This window comes from Echiichthys vipera, assembly GCF_963691815.1.
Source record: "Echiichthys vipera genome assembly, chromosome: 9".
NCBI lineage: Eukaryota > Metazoa > Chordata > Actinopteri > Perciformes > Trachinidae > Echiichthys > Echiichthys vipera.
In genome coordinates this window covers 16,122,734-16,145,523 of record NC_139834.1, presented here as the reverse complement: position 1 = coordinate 16,145,523, position 22,790 = coordinate 16,122,734, and the positions used below count along the sequence as shown (strand labels likewise).

The following is a 22,790-nucleotide window of genomic DNA, read 5'->3' as shown; positions in this document are numbered from 1 at the left end:
ATTGTCACTTTCTTTTTTACAGTCATTTCTATGAAAACCCCATCCAGTTTGTGGGAAAGTCTGCTTTCCAGTTCTTACCGAAGCTGCACACACTGTGAGTATGCGGTCAGTAGGAACCATTCCAGTGAGTTAGCCCAAACACTGTTTAAATCATCCTCTGTCCCTAGCAGTGAGAGTTGAGTGGACATGTGTAATGGCCTACTGAATGATGTTGTGTTAGCGTATTGCTGTGCTCTGCGCTGATGTGGTAAGAGAAAGTGTGTTGTAAGAACATGTTGAATGGTGTGACTTATGATGTCTTGTGAGACAGCCAAAACAGCCTGTGTTGATGTTGGAGGAAAGGTTTGATGGCTGAAATGAGCTGTTAGACAAGGTCTGCGTGAGTGCGTGCGTGTTTGTGTCTGAGGGAGAGAAACTGAGCGAGAGAGAGTTTTCTGACACTTTTCTCCCTCTTGGTGCAGTTCCCTTAACGGGGCAACCCAGATTCAAGAGTTTCCTGATCTGAAAGGAACCACTAGCCTGGAAATTTTGTGAGTGTCTCCTTTATCCCCACACACACCACCACACACAGCATACTATTATATCATCTAGCGGGGTTCATCACATAGAACAGCAAAGAATGTGAAAAGCCACTGAGGTTGAGGAGAGAGGTGCAATCCTGAGAGAAAAAGAGTGGAGAGATAAGAACAAGCAGGAGGGAAAAAAAGAGAATGTGTGTTTTAGGATTCTAGGAGAGAAAGGGACTGAACAGGACACTCAGAAAAAGGCATAGGGAGGGGTAAGCTAGCTATGCCAGCCAGTGAAAGGTTTGGCGAACCTACACAGTTCACTGTCCGACCAAGTTAGACTCACAGGACTGGGGGTTCCTTTCGCTTGCTTGCACTTCAACAATGATCAGAGGATCCTCTTTTTCTCTATAGGACACTGACTCGGGCTGGTCTCTCAGCTCTCCCTCTGGATCTATGTGAGCAGCTGCCACGCCTCAGAGTGCTGTGAGTACAGACACACACACACACACACACACACACACACACACACACACACACACACACACACACACACACACACACACACACACACACACACACACACACACACACACACACACACACACACACACACACACACACACACACACACACACACACACACACGGGGGGGGGTGTTGAGGTACAAAAACTGATACACAAAACCGAACTGTGGTGAGTTGTGCCCTGAAGCAATCACTACGCTATGAAATCCAATACCCCCCACCCTCCAAATTTTTTTTTATTGTCCTGCTATATTGCCTTGCTCACAATCGACTGTTCCCTCAAAAATCCTGTCACCCCCATAATTTCCCACGCTATAAATCCACAGCTGGTCACTGTGTTTATGTGTACTTTGTGTGTGTGTGTGTGTGTGTGTGTGTGCGCGCTTTGTGTATTGTTGTAGGGAGCTGTCTTACAACCAGATCGAGGATCTGCCCAGCTTTTACCACTGCTCTGCACTGCAAGAGATGTGAGTAGTTCAACTGCCAACAAAATTGCACACACGTATAAATCACAATTAACATTTCCCTGCACTTTTTACATTGTTCTTACGGATGTCTACATGTATTTCACTCGAAAGAGGGCTACAGCATAACCAAATCAGGAGGATAGAGTCAAGCACTTTCCAGCTGCTCACCTCTCTAAGAGCACTGTAAGTCAACCTTTAACTGTTCTTTTTCTCCTACATGTCACTCATTCACCGTCGTGATCAGTGGTTCCCAACCTTGGGGTCAGGACTCGGAAATTATATCTGAGGTTTCAACAGATCATTAACAGAATAGGAGAAGAAAAAGGAATTACTAAAAAACGTAATTCTTCAACCGGCATTTTCTTCTGTGCTTAAATCTTGTGAAATACTTATAGTTTAGAAGTATATAGTTTTGCCCCTAAAAAATATAGAAATTGAACAATCTCTGGAGGGAAAATCACTCATAGTACGATGAGACGTCACAAGTAGATATTGGTTAATTTTAGCCTACAAGGTTGGGAAGCATGGGTCAGGATAAAAATATGTCAATTTATGGCATATTACTGACATCTAGTGGTGATCAAGATACAACACTTATTGTGTAATTACAATTATTTTCGCTCCATTTCACTTCACTTTGATTCATTTTTCTGTCAGTGATCTGAGCTGGAACATGATCGAGTGGATCCAAATGGACGCCTTTGCCTCGCTTCACTCTTTGATCAAACTGTGAGTAAACACAGATACATTACTATCATTAAGACTTTTTTACCCTTCATTTGGGCCTTGTGCAGTGTCACTTGTCTCCCCTAGAAGGCGTGCTGAATTCTTGCATTTCTAATTAAAGTTAAGCTGTATGTCAGAGCCTTTGACTTATACAAGCACTCCACACAAAAAGTGTTGTCTTTGGCTGAGTCTACAGAGAACACTGATATGCATTTATTGCTTTAAAAAGCCTTCTGTGTGACCAGGAGATTCATCTCAGGTCATGCCAATACAAACTGCTTCATTGGAAGACTGGTTAAAGTATGCGTAGCTAAATAAGCAGATACACTACATCTGACACGAAGTGTTATCTTGAAGGAATCTGATAAAGCCTTGTCTGGACAGTTTAAAATATCTAAGAGACAAGGTCTTTTTGTTTCCAAGGATGACCCTCAGATATGTGCACTGACTTAGCCTGATCTGACACCCACCCTCTTCTGTTTCTTTCTCAAATTCTTCCTATATTTATCTCAGGGACCTGACTGAGAACCGTCTCAGCTCAGTACCTGTTGCAGGTTTGGGGAGCCTTACCCATCTCAAGCTGAGGGGCAACACAGAGTTATATGAGGCCTTCAGTCCGGATTACTTCCCCCGTATGAGGTAACACACAAACACACCATCATACATCCTTTTATTCTTTTCTAACTTAAAGTGAAATTCCGGTGTAAATCATCCCAGGGTCTTTTTAGGCAAGTTGGGTCATTAAAAAGGCCATTGAGACAATTTTTTTCGTCGATGAACTATTAACTTAGATTTTCCAGAGACGCTAACAGCCTGCCGTGGCTAACACAGATAAGCTCAGGGCGGCGAGTTGGATGGAATAATCTTTTTTAACCACAATACTGCTCCAAAAAATCATGAAACTTCTGCAGTAGCATGATAAGCGCCCCTACACATTAACCGAAGCACCAACAACGTAGTATGTGAAAGAAACTCCATTCAAGTCAAATACCAAATACAATCTAAAGGGAGGGAGCTCATTGATGATTTATTCCAGCAAAACACATAAACGTGGTTTGTGGCAGTTTGGTGAAATGTCCCACACAGCTTTCCCTGCAGCAACGAAACATTACGCAGATCTCAGGGGTCAGGGTGTAGGGGGCAGAAGACGCACACTGAGTGCAGGCACGGGTAAAGACGACTAGTCTGCAACGTGAAGTGAAGAGAGACAGAATGTTCTGTATTTGTATCTTTCCCAGCTGCGAAACAAAAATGAAAGCTTACAACCATGAAACTTTTCATAGGCTGCCATTGCGGTACAATGACTATGCTCTGATAAACCAGTTATTGTTTTGAATCTGGACATTGAGACGGCGATCGAGAAGTCGGTAACTACAAAAAATATGTTTTTTTTCATATTTGCTGAAACTGTCACCATATCATGACAGCACAAAGAGACAGGCGATCTGTAAAAAAGTAATGTATGTCTACCTCAACCTTCTGTTCCAGTCTGCTTCCAGAGAACTTCCTGTGTGCTCCTTCTGGCATTTGCTAATTTCCACCGTGCCTGGAGAAAAACAGTCACTCTTGACGCGTCAGTGACTGCTCTGAACTCAGATCAAACTGTGAAACTAGGCAGCTATTGACACTGCGTCAGAAACCCCTCGGCTCTGTGTGGTTGATGGTCGGTTGGTAGATCAGGTGCATTGTGCTGTTGGGATTTGGTGACAGTTTCAGCAAACATTAAAAGAAAAACACTTTTTTAAAGAGAAATTTACCAACTTCAGCTTTAATGTTTCAAAATACACTTAAAGGTCCCATATTGTAAAAAATGTGATTTCCATGTATTTTTTTAAATTTAAAAAGCAGGTTGAGGTGCTAAAACTAAATAATAACTGTGAAAGTACCAAAATGCTGAATCCACAGAGAAATACACACAGACCGTATTCAGAAACTGTGCCTTTAAATGAGCCGTTGTGAATTCAGTACGGTTGTGATGCGACAACTATAATATATACAGTATAAATGCAAAAAGTGCTGCTACAGTGATTTCCCAGCTGCAATGATGCAGAGACACTGAGAGCGCAAGTGTGGAAGACCAAGAAACGCTGACCAAACAGAGCAGACTGGTCTTTTTCGGTAGGGGGGCTCAAAGAGACAGTCGCTAAGAGTGAGCGTTTCAGACAGAGGATTAATAAACATATATTTAGACAGTATGAGAAAATGTGTTTTTTGGACATTAAAACATGTAAACATGTTCTTGTAGAAACCCCAAATACAAGTAGGAACCTGAAATTGAACAAAATATGTCCCCTATTAGATGATAACTAACCCAGGTGTGTAACCTGTGGCGGTAACAAACAATGCCTCACTTCCCATCCCTTCAATTATCCTCCCTCACAATTTTCTATTAATATCTTCAGTTTACCTGAAGCAGCCAAGGCCGACAATAAACTAATTACACTGTATCCCTGCAAGCGATTCCTGAACTGAACTTCAACGATGAGGAAGCATTTGTCAGTAGCAAGTTCATTCTTGTTACAAAGATCCTTGAAGACCTGGAAAGGTGCAGTGAAAATGGAGAGTGAGTTTCAAAGACATAGGGGATGGCAGGTGATCATGTGACAATGTCAGCATTACTGTAAAACATCGTACAAAACAGAAAGCCATTACAAAAGCACTGCACATGTAAAGTAACTGTTTGCATACAAGCATCCACAACAAAGTCCGCTGATCCAGACAGCTGACAGTTTCAGCTACGTGTTCCCTATAGTCTATGATACCTCCTACATATGTTGCTTTGAAATGCTGATATAATAATAACATCCAATACTGTATGTAAAGCCTATGCTGGTAATGCTCACATTAAAATGGAAAGTCTTAAGGTTTTGTTACCATTTCTTTCTGCACTTTTTAGATCATTTGCTGTGACGTTTTTTTCCCCCTGGTGTATTATCAATACTGTTCCATCTGTTTGGTACAGGGTAATAGAGATGCCTTATGCCTACCAATGCTGTGTGTATGGTTCCTGCGAAAGCTACAAGCCAGCCGGCCAGTGGGACACAGAGCAGAGCAACACTGATGAGGACCTTCACAAGAGGACTGTAGCCATGTACCCTATCCATGCTGACACACATTGTAAGAAAGCATGCCATTACGGTATCTGTGCAAGCATATATGCAGTACACAACACACATGGTAGGCATCCAGGACAAGGGGTAAAGTAACAGACGGAAATCTGAGCCCCATATGTCTGTGGTCATAGCTGAATTATTGACACAAGCCCACTTGAAACATGTCAGACCCTCACTGAAACCACAGCTACCTGGCAGCTGACGCAAACTTAGACTTGACTGTTGACCCTCCACACATTCCTGTGGCAGCCATAAAATATAAACACCAATAAATTCAAATTAAGTTGAAATTAAAACCATTAAATCAACACCATTAAAGCTGAAAATAAACAATTACCAGGTGTACCAAAATATACAATAACAAAGGATGATTAAACCATGACATATCAGATTATAATGTATTTACCTTGAATTGTTAGAAAAACAGTCATGATGATCAAATTATCCTCTACAAATGCATTTTTTTTATTTCATTGCAAAAGAATGTCAGATCACCTCCTTTCTTGTGCCACACACTATCTAACATGCATATACTGTGTACATGTATAAATCCCAAACAGTCTGTAATAAAGCCATACACACGCTAACCCTGACATTCCAGATGACCCTGACCTGGAGGAGTTCCAACTGGAAATAGAGGAATCCAAACTACAGACTAGTGTCCAATGCACACCCACTCCAGGTAAATGAAATTACACCTTCAGTGATGATGTTCAAGCTACTGTTTGATAAACTGGCTACAGATTGTCACATCAAAGCTACCCTGTAAAGAAACTGAGGCATGAATTGTCTACAGCTAATGATTTGTTTGTTTGCAGGTCCTTTCCGTCCCTGTGACTCTCTTTTGGGCAGCTGGCTGGTTCGTGTGGGCTTGTGGTCCATCTCCTTAGTGTCTCTTCTGGGGAACTCCCTCCTGCTCCTCTCCCTCTTCGGCTCACCCGGCTACCTGTCACCGCTCCGCTTTACAGTAGCCTGCATGGGTGCTTCCAACCTGCTAACGGGTGTGTGTACATGCACCCTCGTTCTTGTGGACGCGCTGACCCTGGGAGAGTTTGGTCACCATGGTGCCCGCTGGGAAGGGGGTCCTGGTTGTCAAGCGACGGGATGGGTCTGGGTGTTTGCTTCTGAAGCAAGTGTGTTGCTGCTGACTCTGGCCGCTGTGCATTGTGGCGTGAGTGTGACGTGTGCCCGTGCATATGGGAAGTCCACATCCCTTGGTAGTGTGCGCACATGTGCACTTTTCTGCCTCACTCTCTCCCTCACGCTTGCTTCTCTCCCATTGATAGGAGTTGGGGAGTACGGGTCCTCTCCTTTCTGCCTTCCCTCGCCCCTGCCACCCCCAGCCTCCCGACTACCATTCTCCCTAGGCTTTCCCTTGGCGCTCATTTTGATGAACACCCTGTGTTTGCTCATAGTCACAGGCTCATACATCCGCCTATACTGGGAGTTACTCAGGGGAGAGTGTGAGGGCCTTTGGGACTGCGCTATGATCAAACATGTTGCCTGGCTCATATTCACCAATGGCCTCCTCTATGTACCAGTAGCTTTTTTATCCCTCTGCTCCCTCCTGGGTCTCCTCTCTCTGGGTGAGGAGGTGCTAAAATCAGTTCTTCTGCTTCTCCAGCCCCTGCCTGCCTGCCTTAACCCCCTCCTCTTCCTCCTCTTCACACGAGACCACTCCCAGTTCTTCTTCTGGCCTCACCCCAAAGCGCGTCCACAGCTACGCCGGGACCGTACCCTGGACTCACTGGTTTCTGTGGAGACAGAGAAGAGCTCCTGCTCCGATTCATCAACACAGGTGTCACTTGATGAGGCTGACGCCCTTTACAGTGGGGGGTCTTCTTTCCAACCGCGACTGGATCCTATCAGGTTTTCCCACTGCTCCTCTACTTCCTCTGTTCCTCTCATCCCTTGCCAGATACCCACTCCCACAGCCAGGGATAGAGACAGGGTGACAGAAGGAGGGAGCCTGAACAACAATGAATGTCTGAAGAGTTTGGATCAAGATGTGATTCATAACACTTGCCCTCTGTATCACTCTACCATGACTCCCCCTCTCACGTCTCATCCATGAGCCTCGACGTTAGCTGTCTGAATAGCTGGGACACTATGGACTATCATCAAACAGCAGCAGCGAGACCAGCTCTAGGTTATCGAAATGAGTCCACACAGGGTCTATAGAGTACTCTAGAGAAGTCCATGAGAGCACAACAAAGTGCTTCTGAAAATGAAGAGTGCAACTAAAAGCTCCCTTTACAGTAAAGACTATTAAAAGGAAACAACAAAACAAGTCTGTTAAAATAAAGGACAATTTCAGACAATACCCAGTGGACTGCATCAGTCATGGTCTGGCATGACAAAAAAGAAAGCTCAAATAAAAGCTGTTACAATTTACGCATCAGACAAATCAATGGTTTAGCCAGGGGGAATTACGATAGAACCAGTAGAATTGTGTAAATGTTTATACTGAAATGAGATCATGAGACATGCAGCTTAGAGGTTACAGATGTTTAATTGTTATATTTTAAGTGGAGTTACCTTATTTGTTCGTTTTTTAAATATAAGTTCTATCCCATTGCTAAGGTCTGTTTCAAAGAAAGGGAGTCATTATCAGACACACCAGGATATTTTTTTACCAGAGTAAGCTAACATTTTTCATTCACAGAAATGCGATTGTCAGATATTTCTTTGCAACTGTGTAATACTGTAATAGAGAATGTTATTCTTTATGTAGCAACAAAATGTAACAGGAATCAGAACCCAGTTTCATACGGTTTACATGATTATGTCTCAAATATGCAAATTTGCCCAACAGGAGGCAAGCAGTTTTACAAACTGAATGGGATGTAGCTATCTTTCTACAGACAGAGTAGGCTAGCAATATGTATATACAATGTAACTACCTCTGAACTAGCATGGTATTGACTCACTACAGCCTTATGATGTTTGTCTCCCTTTTATGATAAACAAATATATAATTTTATATATTAAGAAATAAATCCTTAGTTTGTAAAAAAAAAAACACTTGCTATTTAGGATGTACATACTTTGTATACAATTGGTAAGCATAAGTTTGAATAAAATTATTATCTGCATATTGTATAAACCATCAACCGCTCTGCTCATGCTACTACCACACTACACAAGAAGCCAAGACATATGTACATACTGTACTTTTGTAATACATTAAAGTAGTTTAATAAACTTTAATATCATCACAAAACACCAAAATTATACATATGTGGGTGTTTCTGGAATAAAAAGAGGAATGCATACATAGTAAAAGGAAGTAGGTATTAGCGCTAAATATTTAAATCATACTTTACAAGTAACCAGGGGTATAAAGCACTGTGGCTCTGGAGAAGACAAGTATGTGGCTCTAACAAGTGAGATGGAACTACACACAGGTTTTCTTTGCTGATTCCTCTTCCTCCTGCTGTGCACCGAAAGCCTCTCTTTTGCGGGATGAAGTTTTCTGATCCTGAGTATTTTCTTTGTTGCCCTCCATGACTCCCTGAACAAAGACAAATACAAACCATTTTAGACAATGACAGCACTGCCAATATCTTCCTCACCATCTCAAAAATGAGAATTGAGAGAATGTGGAGGACACATTTGAATATAAAATCGAACAATCGGCATGAGTTTGTTGCAATTCAATATTAAACTGGTAGACAACATTCTATCGAGGGACCATAGCACCACCTTGTGGGTAAAATACAATACTACAAAGAGCCAATAAAATGACAGTTCTATGGAGCAGGTGACTAGACCGACAACGATTAGTCAACACAGCTGATATCGTTAAGTAATTTTTCATGCAAAAATGGCAGAAAATGCTGTTTTCAAAATCTCAAATATGGATTTCCTGCTTTATAATCGTATTAAAATGAATTGTGTGGTTTTGGTCTAAAAAACAATACATTTAAAGAAATACCTTGGACTTTGAGAAACTGAACTGGACATTTTACAGAACGAATAATCCAGAAAATTATCGGTAGAATCAATAATGAAAATAATTGTCAATTGTAATTGAATTTTAGCCCTACAAAATAATCATGTCACCCACTAAAAAAAATGGAGCCTGCTGGAGGTCAGTACATAATGACATTAAAAAAAGTTAAAGAGGGGAACAGTTTAAATCATGAACAGAAGTTACATTATTATCGCTTCACCCATACACCAAACACTTACCGTGTTCTTCTGAACAGCATGTTCTTGTGTCCACTTCCTGGCCTTCTCTGTGAACAGCTGTTTGTTGTATTTGAACTCTGACGACTACATTCAAAAGATGTTAACTTCTCTTTACATGTGTATACGTCAGAGATACACAACTGATTACAGTATCACAATTCAAATGCTCTCTACAAGAATTTTAAGACCGTAAGAGGCTGTATATTTGTGACAAGAGGTACAGATGTTTCAGACTGATATCTAAATAAGTTATTCCGGGCATTTAGAAAAACCTCTGGTTTGTAATACAAACGCATACTGGAAAGAGTATTCATTCCAGGTGCAAATTTTAAACAGTGTTATCAAGTTCTCGGCCTAATCTCCAAAAAAGGTCATCATCTTCAAACGCCTGTCCCTAACGGGGTCGCAGGGATGTCCATATTTGTATTAGAATAGTCCTATAAATAATATTTTTAAAAAACTACCAGAGTGGGATTGTGTGTCAAAGTTATACTACTCTAACAGATATTATGATATCTATAAATGCAAGATTGTGTGCGACTCACTATATCAGCCATTAGGGGGTCATCTGGATTGGGCTCTGCCATGAGCAGCTGAATGGAGGTGAGGACGGTGGAGATGTTTAGGGATGGCTTCCAGGCCCCCTGAGTAATAATAATAATATAAATGAAAGAAAACCAGACAATGGTCTTAAATCAGAAAAAAAAAGTATATTTTATTGTTAACCTGTTCTAACCTTTGGTGGAAGTTTGAGGGCATCATGGCAGATGCGTCCTGAATTGTCAATATTTGGGTGGTAGATGGGGGTTAAGAATCGCATTTTTGGAGGCTCAAATGGGTATCTACGAGAGGAAAACAGCAGGTCAGTCCTACTAAACTGCAGTAAGTGTTTATAATGTTGAAATGGAGAGACAACATATCAATGTTAAAGCTTTGATAAAACATACCTCTCAGGGACTTTAATCTCTAAGGAGAAGAGCCCACCTTCATATGGAGTCGCTGTTCCACCCACTATCTCTGTAAATCAGAGGGAAAAAAAAAATACATGATCAGGTAGATGTAACAAATATATAGCTTTTCATTTATGTGGTATATTGCTGAGAACAACAGGCGTATGCTGAGAATACTTACGTGCCCTGAGGTCGTCTATCTGGTCCTCGGTCTGCCAGCATGTTATCCCTGGAGGTGGCTCGTTGCTCAGCATCTGAAGTTCACGCTTCAAACGGGAAGCCCGCTGCATTCTACTAAGGAAAGAAAAGAGTGAACAGGAAGAAGTGTTGATTAATGCAAAAAAAACAAATTGCCCTCTTGTGTATTTATGGATTCATTTTGACCAGACAGAAAATATCCACCCACTTTATAGTTGGGGGGGACCAGGTGCACAGTATTTTGATAGGTTCTAGTTTTCAAACGGAAAACCACTGCAGGACAGACACTGACTTTTATCCATATACCTGTGAGGAAAGCAGGGAGGGACATTACTGTGTTTGATGACAGTCAAACTGCACACGTGGGTGAGTTGTCACCATCTTTACCATGTCAGTCACCGTTGCTAACAATGATTTGGGGAATACGCTAATGGAGCTGGATATGTTTATACTTTTAACGGTTAGTAATAGAAAAAGAATACATGAGTGAGCTGATAGCAGACTATTACATAAGCTCCTTCACTCGCTAAAAGCCTAACCTGTAACCTGCAGTCTGTCTATGCATAGTCTGTGTATATATATATATATATATATATATATATATATATATATATATATATATATATATAAACTTAGTCTAACGCTTCATGTTAGCATTGGCAATGTGTCCTAACTTGTCCCACGCGTAACATTTAACTTGCTAGCGCTAAATTGTGTAAATATGGGAACATTTTAGTGTCTTAGCGAGTCCAATAACCACACAGTAGGCGATATAAGATGTTTTTTACTTGATATTAATTCACAATCACTTACTTCCTCCCGCTTTGTCGTCCACTTCACGACCGCTGTTCCGGTTAAACGTCCCTTTCCCACTTGACTTCCCAACAACTGTCCGAGAGCAGAAGGTGAGGACGGGCGAGCTCTGTTTTGGATATCCCCCTTCCTACGTCGTTTACAGCATAGACATATAAAGAGTAGATGCCGCATCGAACGTTGGGCCGCGAGAAATGCGGCCGCCATCTTGGACCGGTCATTCTCCCAGATCAGTTCTATGAGTGACTCGTTGAGCCTCTGAGTTGAGCAGCAGAAGGAACAAGATGCCAGAGCACTGTGCAGCGTATTCCTGCTCTAATCTAATATTACAATATTACAATTCATAATCAGTACGGTACAGTACAATTTTAAACAATTATACATAAATCCATGCATTTTTGAATGTTATAGTGAGTCCCTCAGGCTGTGGCAGGTAGATACATATTTAGCTGCCAGAGGAGCTGCTGTCCCTTATTTTATTATTATTATCTTGTCACAGTAGAGGCGTGGAGATTAGCCTCTGTGGGAATGTTAGTTAATTCACCCCCCGGCCAGATGTGTGTGTGCATGCCCGTGTAGATATGAAAGGAGAAGCAGGGAGGAGAGGGGTTGTCGTACATGTGGTCTAGTGTAAATGGATTGCACATTTCCAGCAGTAGGTCAGCGGAGGATGTGCTGTGGTTTCACGAGAGGAAGACACTTCAGAGACAGTTCATCTCAGGTCACCTCAGATATTCTCAGTTTTGTTTTTTTAATATTGAACATGACATTGAGATGAATTATGAGATAATGTTTCATGTCATGTCACTTTTTTTTTTAAAGTTAAGACTATCAAAGGAGAAGTGGCAGAATCTGACCAATATCCTTTGCTGTTAAACTGTTTCATCAAACAGGAGCAACATGATGTGGGGTTTATTATAAAGAATGAATTAGAGATTTACGAGGCAAGCGTGAACATGTATTTCCACTCTGTGCCCGATATTCTCACAGCTGAACAAAATGTTCCATACATTTTTACTTGGTTCTCCACATCTCCACTTAAAGCAGGACGAACGTCACATGTTTGTAAAGCAGAACTGATGAGTCCAGGCTTTTTTAGTTCAGTTGTACCACAGAAGTTGAAACAGTCTGAAAAGAAAAAATCATACATTTATTTAACTAAGGAAAAATCTTAAATCGTTTGTATAATTTAAAATGGATATTACTGAACTATGCCCCGTGTTTTTGTTTGCACATTAAATACAATTACTACATAATTAAAATATGTAATAAAGAAGACATTCACATAATTAGACCTTGCCTAAAAACAAAGGACACAGTCATTTTAGATACTATACAAAGTACTCCTACAACATCACTTTCTTTACCAATTAGAGCTACACTCTAATTGGTAACTGTGCAAGAACAAAACAGTGTGAAAATGATCGATTTAACAAAATGTGATATATATTTGTATACCACACACACTCGCTCCCTCTCCTCTCCACTACCACGACTATTCGACTGGCAGAGCATGGACCATTTCTGAATATTTATAAACATATAGGGTTCGGCTCTTGTTTTTGTTTTTTAGTGCTTTAAATGGAAGTGTGTCTGTTTGACTTGTATTTAGATGTGTCCAAAATGTCATCTCTCTCTCTGACCTAATTGTATTGATACTCTTGATTTATATGTATTTTAATTTTCTCTGTGGGTGTGTGTGTGTGTGTGTGCATGCGTGTGTTTGTGTGTTTGTGTGTGTGTGTGTGTGTGTGAGAGAGAGAGAGAGAAAGAGAGAGAGTGAGTGAGAGAGAGATTTATGTATTCATGTATGAAATACAGCCTATTAATACTCTATAAATGATTTCTATTGTTGTGTTTATATTTATAGTGTTTGCAAAACATCTATCATACATCACATATATCATATATCAGAATATTCTATTACTGCTAATCCCACTGTGAATATTAAAATACACTGAACCGTGTCCTGTCCTTACACTGAGTGGAGCGGGCGACCGGGCCAAGATGGCGGCTCCACCGCTCGTCAGCGCCAATAGGCCCAACGTTCGATGAGGCGTCTACTCTTTATGTCTATGGTTTACAGAGCCCGCGTTCAACTTCTTCTTCTTCTTCTTCTTCATGTAGGCTCCGTAGAATCGTATTACTGCCCCCCACAGGTCAAAGCTGGAACTAGAACATTACATACAGTCCTTTATCATGCAGGGATTGAAGAACTGCCATGGAATAGAGTTGATGTTTCTAATTGTGTCCAAACAAATATAAAAACAGAAAAAGTCTCAACTCTAAACAATACTTTTCTTCCTGAACTTTACTTTTTACGTTCTTGTTCACTGTCTCAAGACTCCAACATTCACAAAACATAAAAATGTTTTTTTTACATTGCACAACCACAGTGCTCCAACCTCTATCTTCACAGTTTAACGGACGGACAGAGACATGTTTTCCTAACTTCAGGTTGTGTAGAAAAGTTATGTCCTCCTGACTTCCGTTTCACACCCTCTCTGCCAAGTATGACACAGCCATCAAGTGTTTAATTTGGCACATATTTCATTTCATAACTAATAAAGTTGGTAAATATAGAGAAGCTTCTTCTTTCCTAGTTAACTAAGTCATAGGGGGACACAAATGTTTTCATGCAGTATTTTCTATTATTTTTAGCCTGCCACAAAATGTATCCCATCTCTAAAATGACTGATGTTGTCCTTCATCTTCTCCCAGACTCTGAAGGACAAGTTGCCCAAGTGTTTGGTGTTTTTTAAAGTGAGAGATACAAGCGGGTACAAGCGGCCGAAATGAGTTTTCTCAGGAGGGTGGCTGGAGTCTCCCTTAGAGATAGGGTGAGAAGTTCCGCCATCCCTAAGGAACTCATAGTAGAGCCGCTGCTCCTTTGCGTTGAAAGGAGCCGGTTGAGGTGGTTCGGGCATCTAGTAAGGATGCTCCCTGGGCACCACCCTAGGGAGGTGTTCCAGGCACATGCAGCTGGGAGGAGGCCTGGGGGAAGACCCAGGACTAGGTGGAGAGATTATATCTCATATTAATATTATATCTTATATCAAGTTAGAGCTGGTTAATGTGGCCCGGGAAAGGGAAGTTTGGGGTCCCCTGCTAGAGCTGCTGCACCCGCGACCCAACCCCGGAAATGCGGTTGAAGATGAGTGAGTGAGATGACCCAATCCCCTCCTCGTGAAAACTCATGACAGTGCTTTTTATTAAGTATTGGCAGATGCATGCTGCCCTCTTGGGAAAACACTAAATATACCTTTTCACTGGAATGGGAAATTGATGTTACAATGAAATATTGATTAAATTGCTAAACAAAAACAAATGGTGTGTGTGTGTGTGTGTGTGTGTGTGTGTGTATTGAACTGTATTTCTGTATTTTAGTTGTTAGCTGCTGATCACAAAAGTGGATACAGTACAGACAATCTCTCACTTGCAATTTGATTTCAATTTTATTTTGAGGCAGTGGCATAGATAGCTTGAAAAGTAACTTGTTTGTGCTGTCTGTCTTCCATTCTGACATCAGTGAAGCCAGAGTCTCTCAGAGCTGTCATGTAGACCTCCGGGCGCCAGTTCTCCCCAGAAAACACTCGCTTTGCTGCAAAAGCAGAAACACGTGACAGCCTCAGCGCAGTCACCATCACACCACCTGGGTGGATTCAGGGGAGGAAGAAAAGAATGACAATGGTGCAAAAAAGAATTACTAAAAGACAGTCATGGCTCAGAAAGTGACAACTAGAACTAATTTAGTAAATCACCAGAAAATCTGAGAAAAGTTTTAATTTGGATAAATGTGCATTGAAAAAAACTGTCTGTCTTGTTCACACCAAACGCGATAGACGTGAATAAAGTGGCAACTCTACATTGACGCTTCATCGCTTCGCTCTTATCGCTTGAATCGTGTCGTCTGAAGCGACATCGCGTGTCATTGTGTCATTTTACATTGATTTTGAATGGTAGCTTGATGCTTTCATCACCTCCATCACTTTTGGTGTGAATGCACGGTTACTGTGACAACAGCATGTCCTACCTGGTTTCATTACCCGGTGTATCTCTGTGGCTGCCTTCCTGAGGTCAGGCCAGAAGTAGTAGCAGTTACAATGAAATACTCTATCCACAGTGCTGTCTGCAAGAGGCATTTCTGCTACATCACAGTGGTGTAGCGTCACTTTCCCACTGGCCACAAGGTCCTTCAATAACTCACTTGCTGTCTGTAAGAAAAAATAAGACAAATATTGCACTATTCCATCCCCCCTTCAAATACCTTTTATTACATAGGACAGACAGGAAATGGTGTGAGAGAGAGAGGGAGAGAGAGAGACATGTAGCAAAGGGTTGCAGGTCACAGTCAAACCTGTAGCCGCTGCCTCCAGGAACTTCAACCTCTTTACATGGGCAGAGTGCTCTTACCACTGTTCCACTGGCCGCCACGTGCTTTGTTCTATTAAGACACTCTTACGATAACAAACTTCAAGACATGCACGTGATAAGCAACTCTGTCAGTATTTATACTTCACCTGATGCATGTATGCTGAGTAATCTACGCCTATGAGGCGCCCTGTGGGCTCTGTGAGCAGTTTGGCTGCTGACTGCAGACCCAGACCGGGGCCGTGACCCAGCTCCAGCACTGTGTCCTCAGGTTGGATCCCAGACACCTGCACAACACTCTCCTCAAGGATTTGGTTGTACAATGTGAGAAATCTATTGACCAGCCACCCTGCCACTGATCGTGTTGGGTGGCCCAGCTGTTTCCCCACTTTTTCAGCCCACATCACTGGAGAAAAACATGACAGCAAACATGTGGTTAGAAACTATCTCTTACAACCATAAATGGCCAGTGACCCAATATTTCACAAACCTTGACTATTTTAAGCCCTGGTCTACTATTAGAGAGGGGTTCATACAGGTTAAAAATGCATTCAAAAAGTGGCACTATTTCAATATTTTGAACATAATAACCTTTGTGTGACCTGTAGGAAGAGACTATTTTTTTCAAAATAAACAAAGAAAAAAACTGACACACTAATATTTTATTTTAACCCCATTATTTTGATCCAAAACCAAAAAAACATTTAGAGATTTTCTATCGGATTTTCTGGTAATCAGAAGACAAAAAATCTTAAGATACATCAGGATCAGGTGAGAAAAAATTGTATAAACCTCTCATCATGGATTTGTATATTTCTGAGTAGGACTTATTTTTATTATAGCCTACTTAATGATCATAACTGTATCTATTTAAAAAAATAAGATTAGTATGCGACAGCTGAGCGTTCACAGATCCATGTACGTGTTTACAGATTTTTCCACACATTTACAAATCTCAATACACTTGCAAACCGGAATACACACTTAGAGATATCTTTTAAACAATCTACAATTCTGAATATGCACACAATATGTATTAATACACACTTTACATACACACATTAGGCTTATGTCCTGAGAGCTGCTTTTACAAATCTGATTAGGCAGACATTGATTGAGATACAGCTGCCCAATCCACCACACACATTTGCAAATAATTCTGCTACAATAACACAGTCCCATAGATTAGCCAATATAGCTTATTGTCATTTTTATTTTCAACACATTCACCTGCAGGTTTTCTAAACATTTGCATACATGGCCAAGCTTTCTCTCCGGGAGGATTTTACTGTGACACCGGGCGTGCCACGTCATGTTCCTGCAGGTATTTCCACTGTGATATTCATTATCATTTTGTCACTGCACTTAGATATGGGTAATAGGGTAGCCAGTGGTGTAGTGGTAGTTGTAGCTGATGAGTTGGGTGCACTAGGCTAAGTAGACAGGTTGCCGAGGAGGAAGTGGCTAATATTATATATTCTAGTTACTTTTGGGCTGATAGGTGGGTAAGTTATAGGACTGACAGAAAAAAAGTCACCTCCACTACACCACTGAGGGTAGTCTAGGTCAGGGGTCTGCAACCTGCGGCTCTTGGGCCGTATGCGGCTCTTCAGCCCCTTTTCAGTGGCTCCCTGTAGCTTTGCCAAAAAAATGACAGTAGACAAGGGAACACCTGTTATCTTAGAGTTCAAGGTGATTTTTTAAACAATATTACGTGAAACTAAAAGATGCGTCACATCCTAGATCTACATCCCAGCGCCCTTCCCCTCAGGTGGCTAATCTTGAGTTGGTGACCCGCACTGGTATGCTAGCCGCGGATAAATCCCCCAAAAAACATTGGAGGAAAATAGTGTTGCATGGACATATTCATTTGCTTTGCTTACCTGTTTGCTTGATATGTGGTGAGAAATTAACACACAACATTTTTTAGGACAGGTAATAATAGGAATAAATTGTCAACAGTAACTATATATAAACCTTTATAGGCTGTGACATCAATTATGTTTTGCGGCTCCAGACAAATTTTATCTGGTGGAAGAGGGGGCAAAATGGCTCTTTTGATAGTAAAGGTTGCAGACACCTGGTCTAGGTGCATGAGGTGTTGTTGAAGGCGGTCGCATTGGCGTCAACTTCACGTGTCACCATTGTGAGAGCCACCACTGTGTAGGTTTGTCTTTAGTGCTACTCTCATGGATAAACACCTTACCTAGTTTGACGTTTAGCAGTCTGCTTGTACCAACGCAGCCGCTGGTCTGTCCGATCTTCCTGTAAGTCAGGGGGGAAGGAGGAGGAAGGGGAGGAGCCCCGAGGACGCACACGCGCGCTGCACTGTCCTGTCGTCCCATTCACATATCCTTACTCCTACTGTTTTTTTAGTCACTCACTCCCTGCAATTTGAATTTTTACCCTTACAATAATTCTTTATTATGATACCAATCTTCCCTCATAGGCTACCCAAGTTAAAAGGTAGTAGACCCATAGGTCACTTGAGGGTGTTAAAAACATATATTTAAGTATACAAAAGGTTATTACCTGTACATGTATACTTTTGTGCCTAACTTACGTACAGTGTACGTAAGTTCTACTTCAATGTAGCCTCCTAAAAATAAATATTATTGCGCAATACTTACAGTGGAATTTCAGTGCACTTATGAAAAGTTTACTTTATTGTATGTTGTACGTAAGTGTACTTTTAAAATACTTGTTTTCAAGTCCTTTGTTATACATTAGGTCTATTAATATGCTAAATTAAAGTATAGGCCTACTTTTATTTCACTAATTAGAAGTGTCTTTAAGTGTACTTACAAAATGTGCACTTAAAATAGGTTAAGTTGTTATGTTGCAAATACTTATAGTGGTAAGTTGGTTTATCAAGAAGTATAATCATTTTCTTTTTTTATAGTCCTTTGTAATACACTGTTAGTATGCTTTATTAAAGTGTATTTTGATTGCATTTCATTAGAAGAGATGGCCTATTTAAGTATACTTACAAAAAGTGAACCTTAATAAAAGTTTATTTTAAGCTGTTTTTCAGTGTTCTTTTAAGAAGTAAACTAAAATGCAAATACTTAGCACTTATGAAGTAAGTATAGTTGATGTCAAGTATTTTGTAATGCACTATTAGCATTCTTTATTAAAGTGTACTTTAATAAAACTTCATTAGAAGGGTATTTAAGTATACTTACAAAAAGTGTACTTTAATATTTTTATTTTCAACTGTATCCAAGGGTACTTTAAAAAAGTATACTAAATTGCAAACGCTGAAGTTGGAAGTTAGTTTTGAAAAGTATAATTGTTTTCAAGTCCTTAGTAATTCACTATTAATAAAGTGTACTTTAATTTCACTTCTTGAGAAAAAAAAGGAAAGGAGTTCCTCAACCAGCTCAATTGAGTCTGTGTCTAATTTTCTGGGTGATGGCAAAAGCTGATATTTTCAAATAAAATGTGAGGGTATTAGTTACTAGCCAGTGACAACATTCTTTTAGTATATAGAGCCGGAAAACTTGACACATGTCAGTGGAGAGAAATGTCTGATCTTTATTTGTTTATTATTATTACAAAAAGTTTTTAAAAATTCAATTTTTAAAAGGTACAGCTTAAAAACTGTGTAATGTAATCACACCAAACCTTTAAGACCTACTGATCACAAAAGTGGATACACACAATCTCTTACTTGCAATTTGATTTAAATTTGATTTTTTAAGCAGTGGCATAGATAGCCTGAATAGTAATGTGTTTGTGCTGTCTGTCTTCCATTCTGACATCAGTGAAGCCAGAGTCTCTCAGAGCTGTCATGTAGACCTCCGGGCGCCAGTTCTCCCCGGGCAACACTCCCTTTGCTGCAAAAGCAGAAACACGTGACAGCCTCAGCGCGGTCACCATCACACCACCTGGGTGGATTCAGGGGAGAAAAAAAAGAATGACAATGGTGCAAAAAAGAATAACTAAAAGACAGTGATTGCTCAGAACAACTAGGAGTAATTTAGTAAATCACCAGAAAATCTGAGAAAAGTTTTAATTTGGATGATAAGTGTGCCTCAAAAATAGAGTCTGTCTTACTGTGACAACAGCATGTCCTACCTGGTTTCATTACCCGGTGTATCTCTGTGGCTGCCTTCCTGAGGTCAGGCCAGTAGTAGTAGCTGTTAGAATGAAATACTCTATCCACAGTGCTGTCTGCAAGAGGCATTTCTGCTACATCACAGTGGTGTAGGGTCACTTTCCCACTGGCCACAAGGTCTTCCAATCGATCACTGGCCATCTGTAAGAAAAGAAAAGGAAAAATATCTTACTATTAAAAATTTGAGTATAATATTCTCCTGTCGAACACAATAATGCCCCTGGCTAAAAGCTGAAGTTTCTTCTTTTGTCTGTGTTTAGTGTTCCTCGCAGAAATGCTTGCTACATGGATTCTTAATATGTTGTGTGCTTTGTTCTTTAAAAACACTTCTGTAAGCTGCAAGACATGCATGTGATAAACAAACTTGAATTCAAACATTTTCTTCCACTCTGTCAGCATTAATACTTCACCTGATGCATGTATGCTGAATAATCGACACCTATGAGGCGCCCTGTGGGATCTGTGAGCAATTCGGCTGCTAACTGCAGACCCAGACCGGGGCCGTGACCCAGCTCCAGCACTGTGTCTTCAGGTTGGATCCCAGATATCTGCACAATACTCTCCTCAAGGATGCGATTGTTCAGTGTGAGGAACTTACTGACTATCCACCCTGCCACTGAATCCGTTGGGTGGCCCAACTGTTTCCCCACCTTTTCAGCCCACATCACTGGAGAAACATGAAAAACATGAAAACAAATACATTTTCATACGTTATTCAAGCTCCGGCTCTTTCTGTCGACATGTCGATGTTTCCTTGGGCAAGATTGAAATTGCTCACAATCCCCATCTTGAATGTTTAAGGATCAAATGATCCTTAATGGGTTGAGAAAATTCTCCCACTTTTTAAGTGTTACTTGGATTAGCTGGAAAATGCATCGACACAGAGCTGAAAACAGGGCTGTTTTTCTGAGAACAAGAACATTTAGACTTGTTCTAACAAGTGGTGTGAGGACCTGTGAGTCCTGTTCTACAGTATATCATGCTGATAATAATACTGAATACTTGAATAATGATGTGGGAATGTGCCTGCAGCTTCACAGGTATGGTCAGACACATCTGCAACACTTTACAATAAGGGCATATTTCCTAAAGGCTACCTAACTAATGTATGACTTGTGCTTATTTGCATGAGTCATGCATTAGGTAGTTAACATGACTATGATGACTTTCTGTGAGTAATTAAAATAATTATTTAATTAGTGTTAATTCAGTTACTTCATACATTTATTGGTATGCGGCCAAATGAACAGGATTCCTATAACAAATGTTTTGTTCCCTAATTATAAAGTGTTACCAACACATCAGTAAAACACAACCCATAGGTCTACAACAACAATATGATGCAGAGCATAGCTTAAACTATTCAACATCTAGTAGTTCAAACTAGCAAATGTAATAACTACAGAAATAAGAGGCAACATAAGCCTAAATATTAACAGCCATGCACCAGTCATATTAATCCAAAATCATCATATCTAATATTAAAACCATTTTTCCTGCATGGTAAGTGATTCAATGTTGCTGGTCATGCTTTTATTTTAAATAGGCTACTTCTTCTAAATCTACATCTTACCTGGTTTGTTGCTCAGCAGCTTACAGCTCCTCGAAACGCCTCCACGTACCCCTGACTGCAACCCGCAGATTGGGGAGGAGCTCTACAATTGACCCCTCCCATGTTTAGCTCCTCCAACTTTATTTTCAAGGCACCTGGTGGTGGAAAGAGTGCAACACATTCACCCTCGTTAATAATGTATCAAGGACAAATTCTTGAACAAGGCAGCCTACATACATATTACACAGTCAGATTTGTAAGATCCAGGAGAGAAAATGACTGGGACCTGAAAGGAATTGTTCCATTTCCAGGGCCTTCTCGGAAACTCACCTACTGGTCTTCCTTCCTTAAATATGGTTTCAAATAGGCTACTTTTTCTAAGTCTTATTCTACATCTTACCTGGTTTGTTGCTCAGCAGCTTACACCTCCTGGAAACTCAGCTGCTGGTCTTTCTTTAAGTCGGTAAGAGGAGGACGAGTTCCGAAGACTTTCTAGGCTTTCTAGGCACATGTGCATCTCAGTCCTGTAGTCTGTCATTTTTTTATCCACTCCCCCTGTTTATCACTAACTCACTGCAATGTTTCATAATTTTCCCAGCACAGTAAATCTCCATTCAGGTATTTCATGCGCGAAAGGAACTGCATTAAGCTGGTTTAAGTCTTATTTATCAGCTTGATTGTTAGTGCTACTCTCATGGATAAACACCTTACCTAGTTTGACGTTTAGCAGTCTGCTTGTACCAACGCAGCCGCTGGTCTGTCCGATCTTCCTGTAAGTCAGGGGGGAAGGAGGAGGAAGGGGAGAAGCCCCGAGGACGCACACGCGCGCTGCACTGTCCTGTCGTCCCATTCACATATCCTTACTCCTACTGTTTTTTTAGTCACTCACTCCCTGCAATTTGAATTTTTACCCGTACAATAATTCTTTATTATGATACCAATCTTCCCTCATAGGCTACCCAAGTTAAAAGGTAGTAGACCCATAGGTCACTTGAGGGTGTTAAAAACATATATTTAAGTATACAAAAGGTTATTACCTGTACATGTATACTTTTGTGCCTAACTTACGTACAGTGTACGTAAGTTCTACTTCAATGTAGCCTCCTAAAAATAAATATTATTGCGCAATACTTACAGTGGAATGTCAGTGCACTTATGAAAAGTTTACTTTATTGTATGTTGTACGTAAGTGTACTTTTAAAATACTTATTTTCAAGTCCTTTGTTATACATTAGGTCTATTAATATGCTAAA

At 40.6% G+C, this 22,790-nt stretch overlaps 5 protein-coding genes across 8 annotated transcripts in view; 1 reads left to right on the top strand and 4 right to left on the bottom strand.

The window, feature by feature from the left end:
- The window catches only part of LOC310951517 (uncharacterized protein), a 50,368-nt gene extending 49,468 nt beyond the window's left edge, over positions 1–900 (bottom strand). Inside the window, exon 1 of the mRNA XM_083919778.1 lies at positions 853–900. The gene's annotated coding sequence lies outside the window, so the exon portion shown is untranslated. The remainder of the gene's footprint in view (positions 1–852) is intronic.
- lgr6 (leucine-rich repeat containing G protein-coupled receptor 6) overlaps positions 1–7,592 on the top strand; it is a 38,123-nt gene extending 30,531 nt beyond the window's left edge. Inside the window, exons 9-18 of the mRNA XM_083919776.1 lie at positions 23–94; positions 462–530; positions 921–992; positions 1,435–1,500; positions 1,612–1,683; positions 2,158–2,229; positions 2,740–2,865; positions 5,189–5,343; positions 5,941–6,021; positions 6,158–7,592. Of these exons, the coding sequence (XP_083775902.1) occupies positions 23–94; positions 462–530; positions 921–992; positions 1,435–1,500; positions 1,612–1,683; positions 2,158–2,229; positions 2,740–2,865; positions 5,189–5,343; positions 5,941–6,021; positions 6,158–7,413 (2,041 nt within the window). The 3' untranslated portion in view covers positions 7,414–7,592. The remainder of the gene's footprint in view (positions 1–22; positions 95–461; positions 531–920; positions 993–1,434; positions 1,501–1,611; positions 1,684–2,157; positions 2,230–2,739; positions 2,866–5,188; positions 5,344–5,940; positions 6,022–6,157) is intronic.
- A 177-nt stretch (positions 7,593–7,769) lies between these two features.
- On the bottom strand, positions 7,770–11,612 carry ube2t (ubiquitin-conjugating enzyme E2T (putative)). 4 transcript variants are annotated; one of them, XM_083919779.1, is made up of 8 exons: positions 11,495–11,612; positions 10,890–10,987; positions 10,665–10,777; positions 10,481–10,550; positions 10,270–10,375; positions 10,079–10,177; positions 9,534–9,617; positions 7,770–8,853 (listed from the first exon to the last, which is right to left on the bottom strand). In XM_083919779.1, exons 3-8 carry the CDS (start codon positions 10,771–10,773, stop codon positions 8,737–8,739), a joined length of 585 nt encoding a protein of 194 aa, XP_083775905.1. In that variant the 5' UTR covers positions 10,774–10,777; positions 10,890–10,987; positions 11,495–11,612; the 3' UTR covers positions 7,770–8,736. The 4 variants fall into 4 exon arrangements, with proteins under 4 accessions (XP_083775905.1, XP_083775906.1, XP_083775907.1 ...); XM_083919780.1 differs by having other exon boundaries at positions 10,665–10,774; XM_083919781.1 differs by lacking the exon at positions 10,890–10,987.
- A 3,337-nt stretch (positions 11,613–14,949) lies between these two features.
- Positions 14,950–18,127, bottom strand: LOC310951839 (putative methyltransferase YdaC; the record flags this gene model as incomplete). The annotated part of the gene is made up of 4 exons (XM_083920279.1): positions 18,072–18,127; positions 16,015–16,271; positions 15,528–15,708; positions 14,950–15,146 (listed from the first exon to the last, which is right to left on the bottom strand). Exons 2-4 carry the CDS (start codon positions 16,267–16,269, stop codon positions 14,950–14,952), a joined length of 633 nt encoding a protein of 210 aa, XP_083776405.1. The 5' UTR covers positions 16,270–16,271; positions 18,072–18,127.
- A 1,251-nt stretch (positions 18,128–19,378) lies between these two features.
- LOC310952291 (putative methyltransferase YdaC) lies at positions 19,379–21,816 on the bottom strand. Its single transcript, XM_083920864.1, has 4 exons — positions 21,559–21,816; positions 20,396–20,652; positions 19,946–20,126; positions 19,379–19,755 (listed from the first exon to the last, which is right to left on the bottom strand). Exons 2-4 carry the CDS (start codon positions 20,648–20,650, stop codon positions 19,565–19,567), a joined length of 627 nt encoding a protein of 208 aa, XP_083776990.1. The 5' UTR covers positions 20,651–20,652; positions 21,559–21,816; the 3' UTR covers positions 19,379–19,564.
- Positions 21,817–22,790: the final 974 nt, after the last annotated feature.

Excerpts from the sequence above, each read along its gene's own strand:
- ube2t (XM_083919779.1), bottom strand. The coding sequence starts at position 10,773 with ATGCAGCGGGCTTCCCGTTTGAAGCGTGAACTTCAGATGCTGAGCAAC. Across the intron at positions 10,376-10,480 it reads GAGATTAAAGTCCCTGAGAG|ATACCCATTTGAGCCTCCAA; the intron begins GTATGTTTTATC and ends TTCCTCTCGTAG. Across the intron at positions 10,178-10,269 it reads CCCTCAAACTTCCACCAAAG|GGGGCCTGGAAGCCATCCCT; the intron begins GTTAGAACAGGT and ends ATTATTACTCAG.
- LOC310952291 (XM_083920864.1), bottom strand. The coding sequence starts at position 20,650 with ATGTGGGCTGAAAAGGTGGGGAAACAGTTGGGCCACCCAACGGATTCA. Across the intron at positions 20,127-20,395 it reads ATTCAGCATACATGCATCAG|ATGGCCAGTGATCGATTGGA; the intron begins GTGAAGTATTAA and ends CTTTTCTTACAG. Across the intron at positions 19,756-19,945 it reads ACACCGGGTAATGAAACCAG|GTGGTGTGATGGTGACCGCG; the intron begins GTAGGACATGCT and ends GAATCCACCCAG.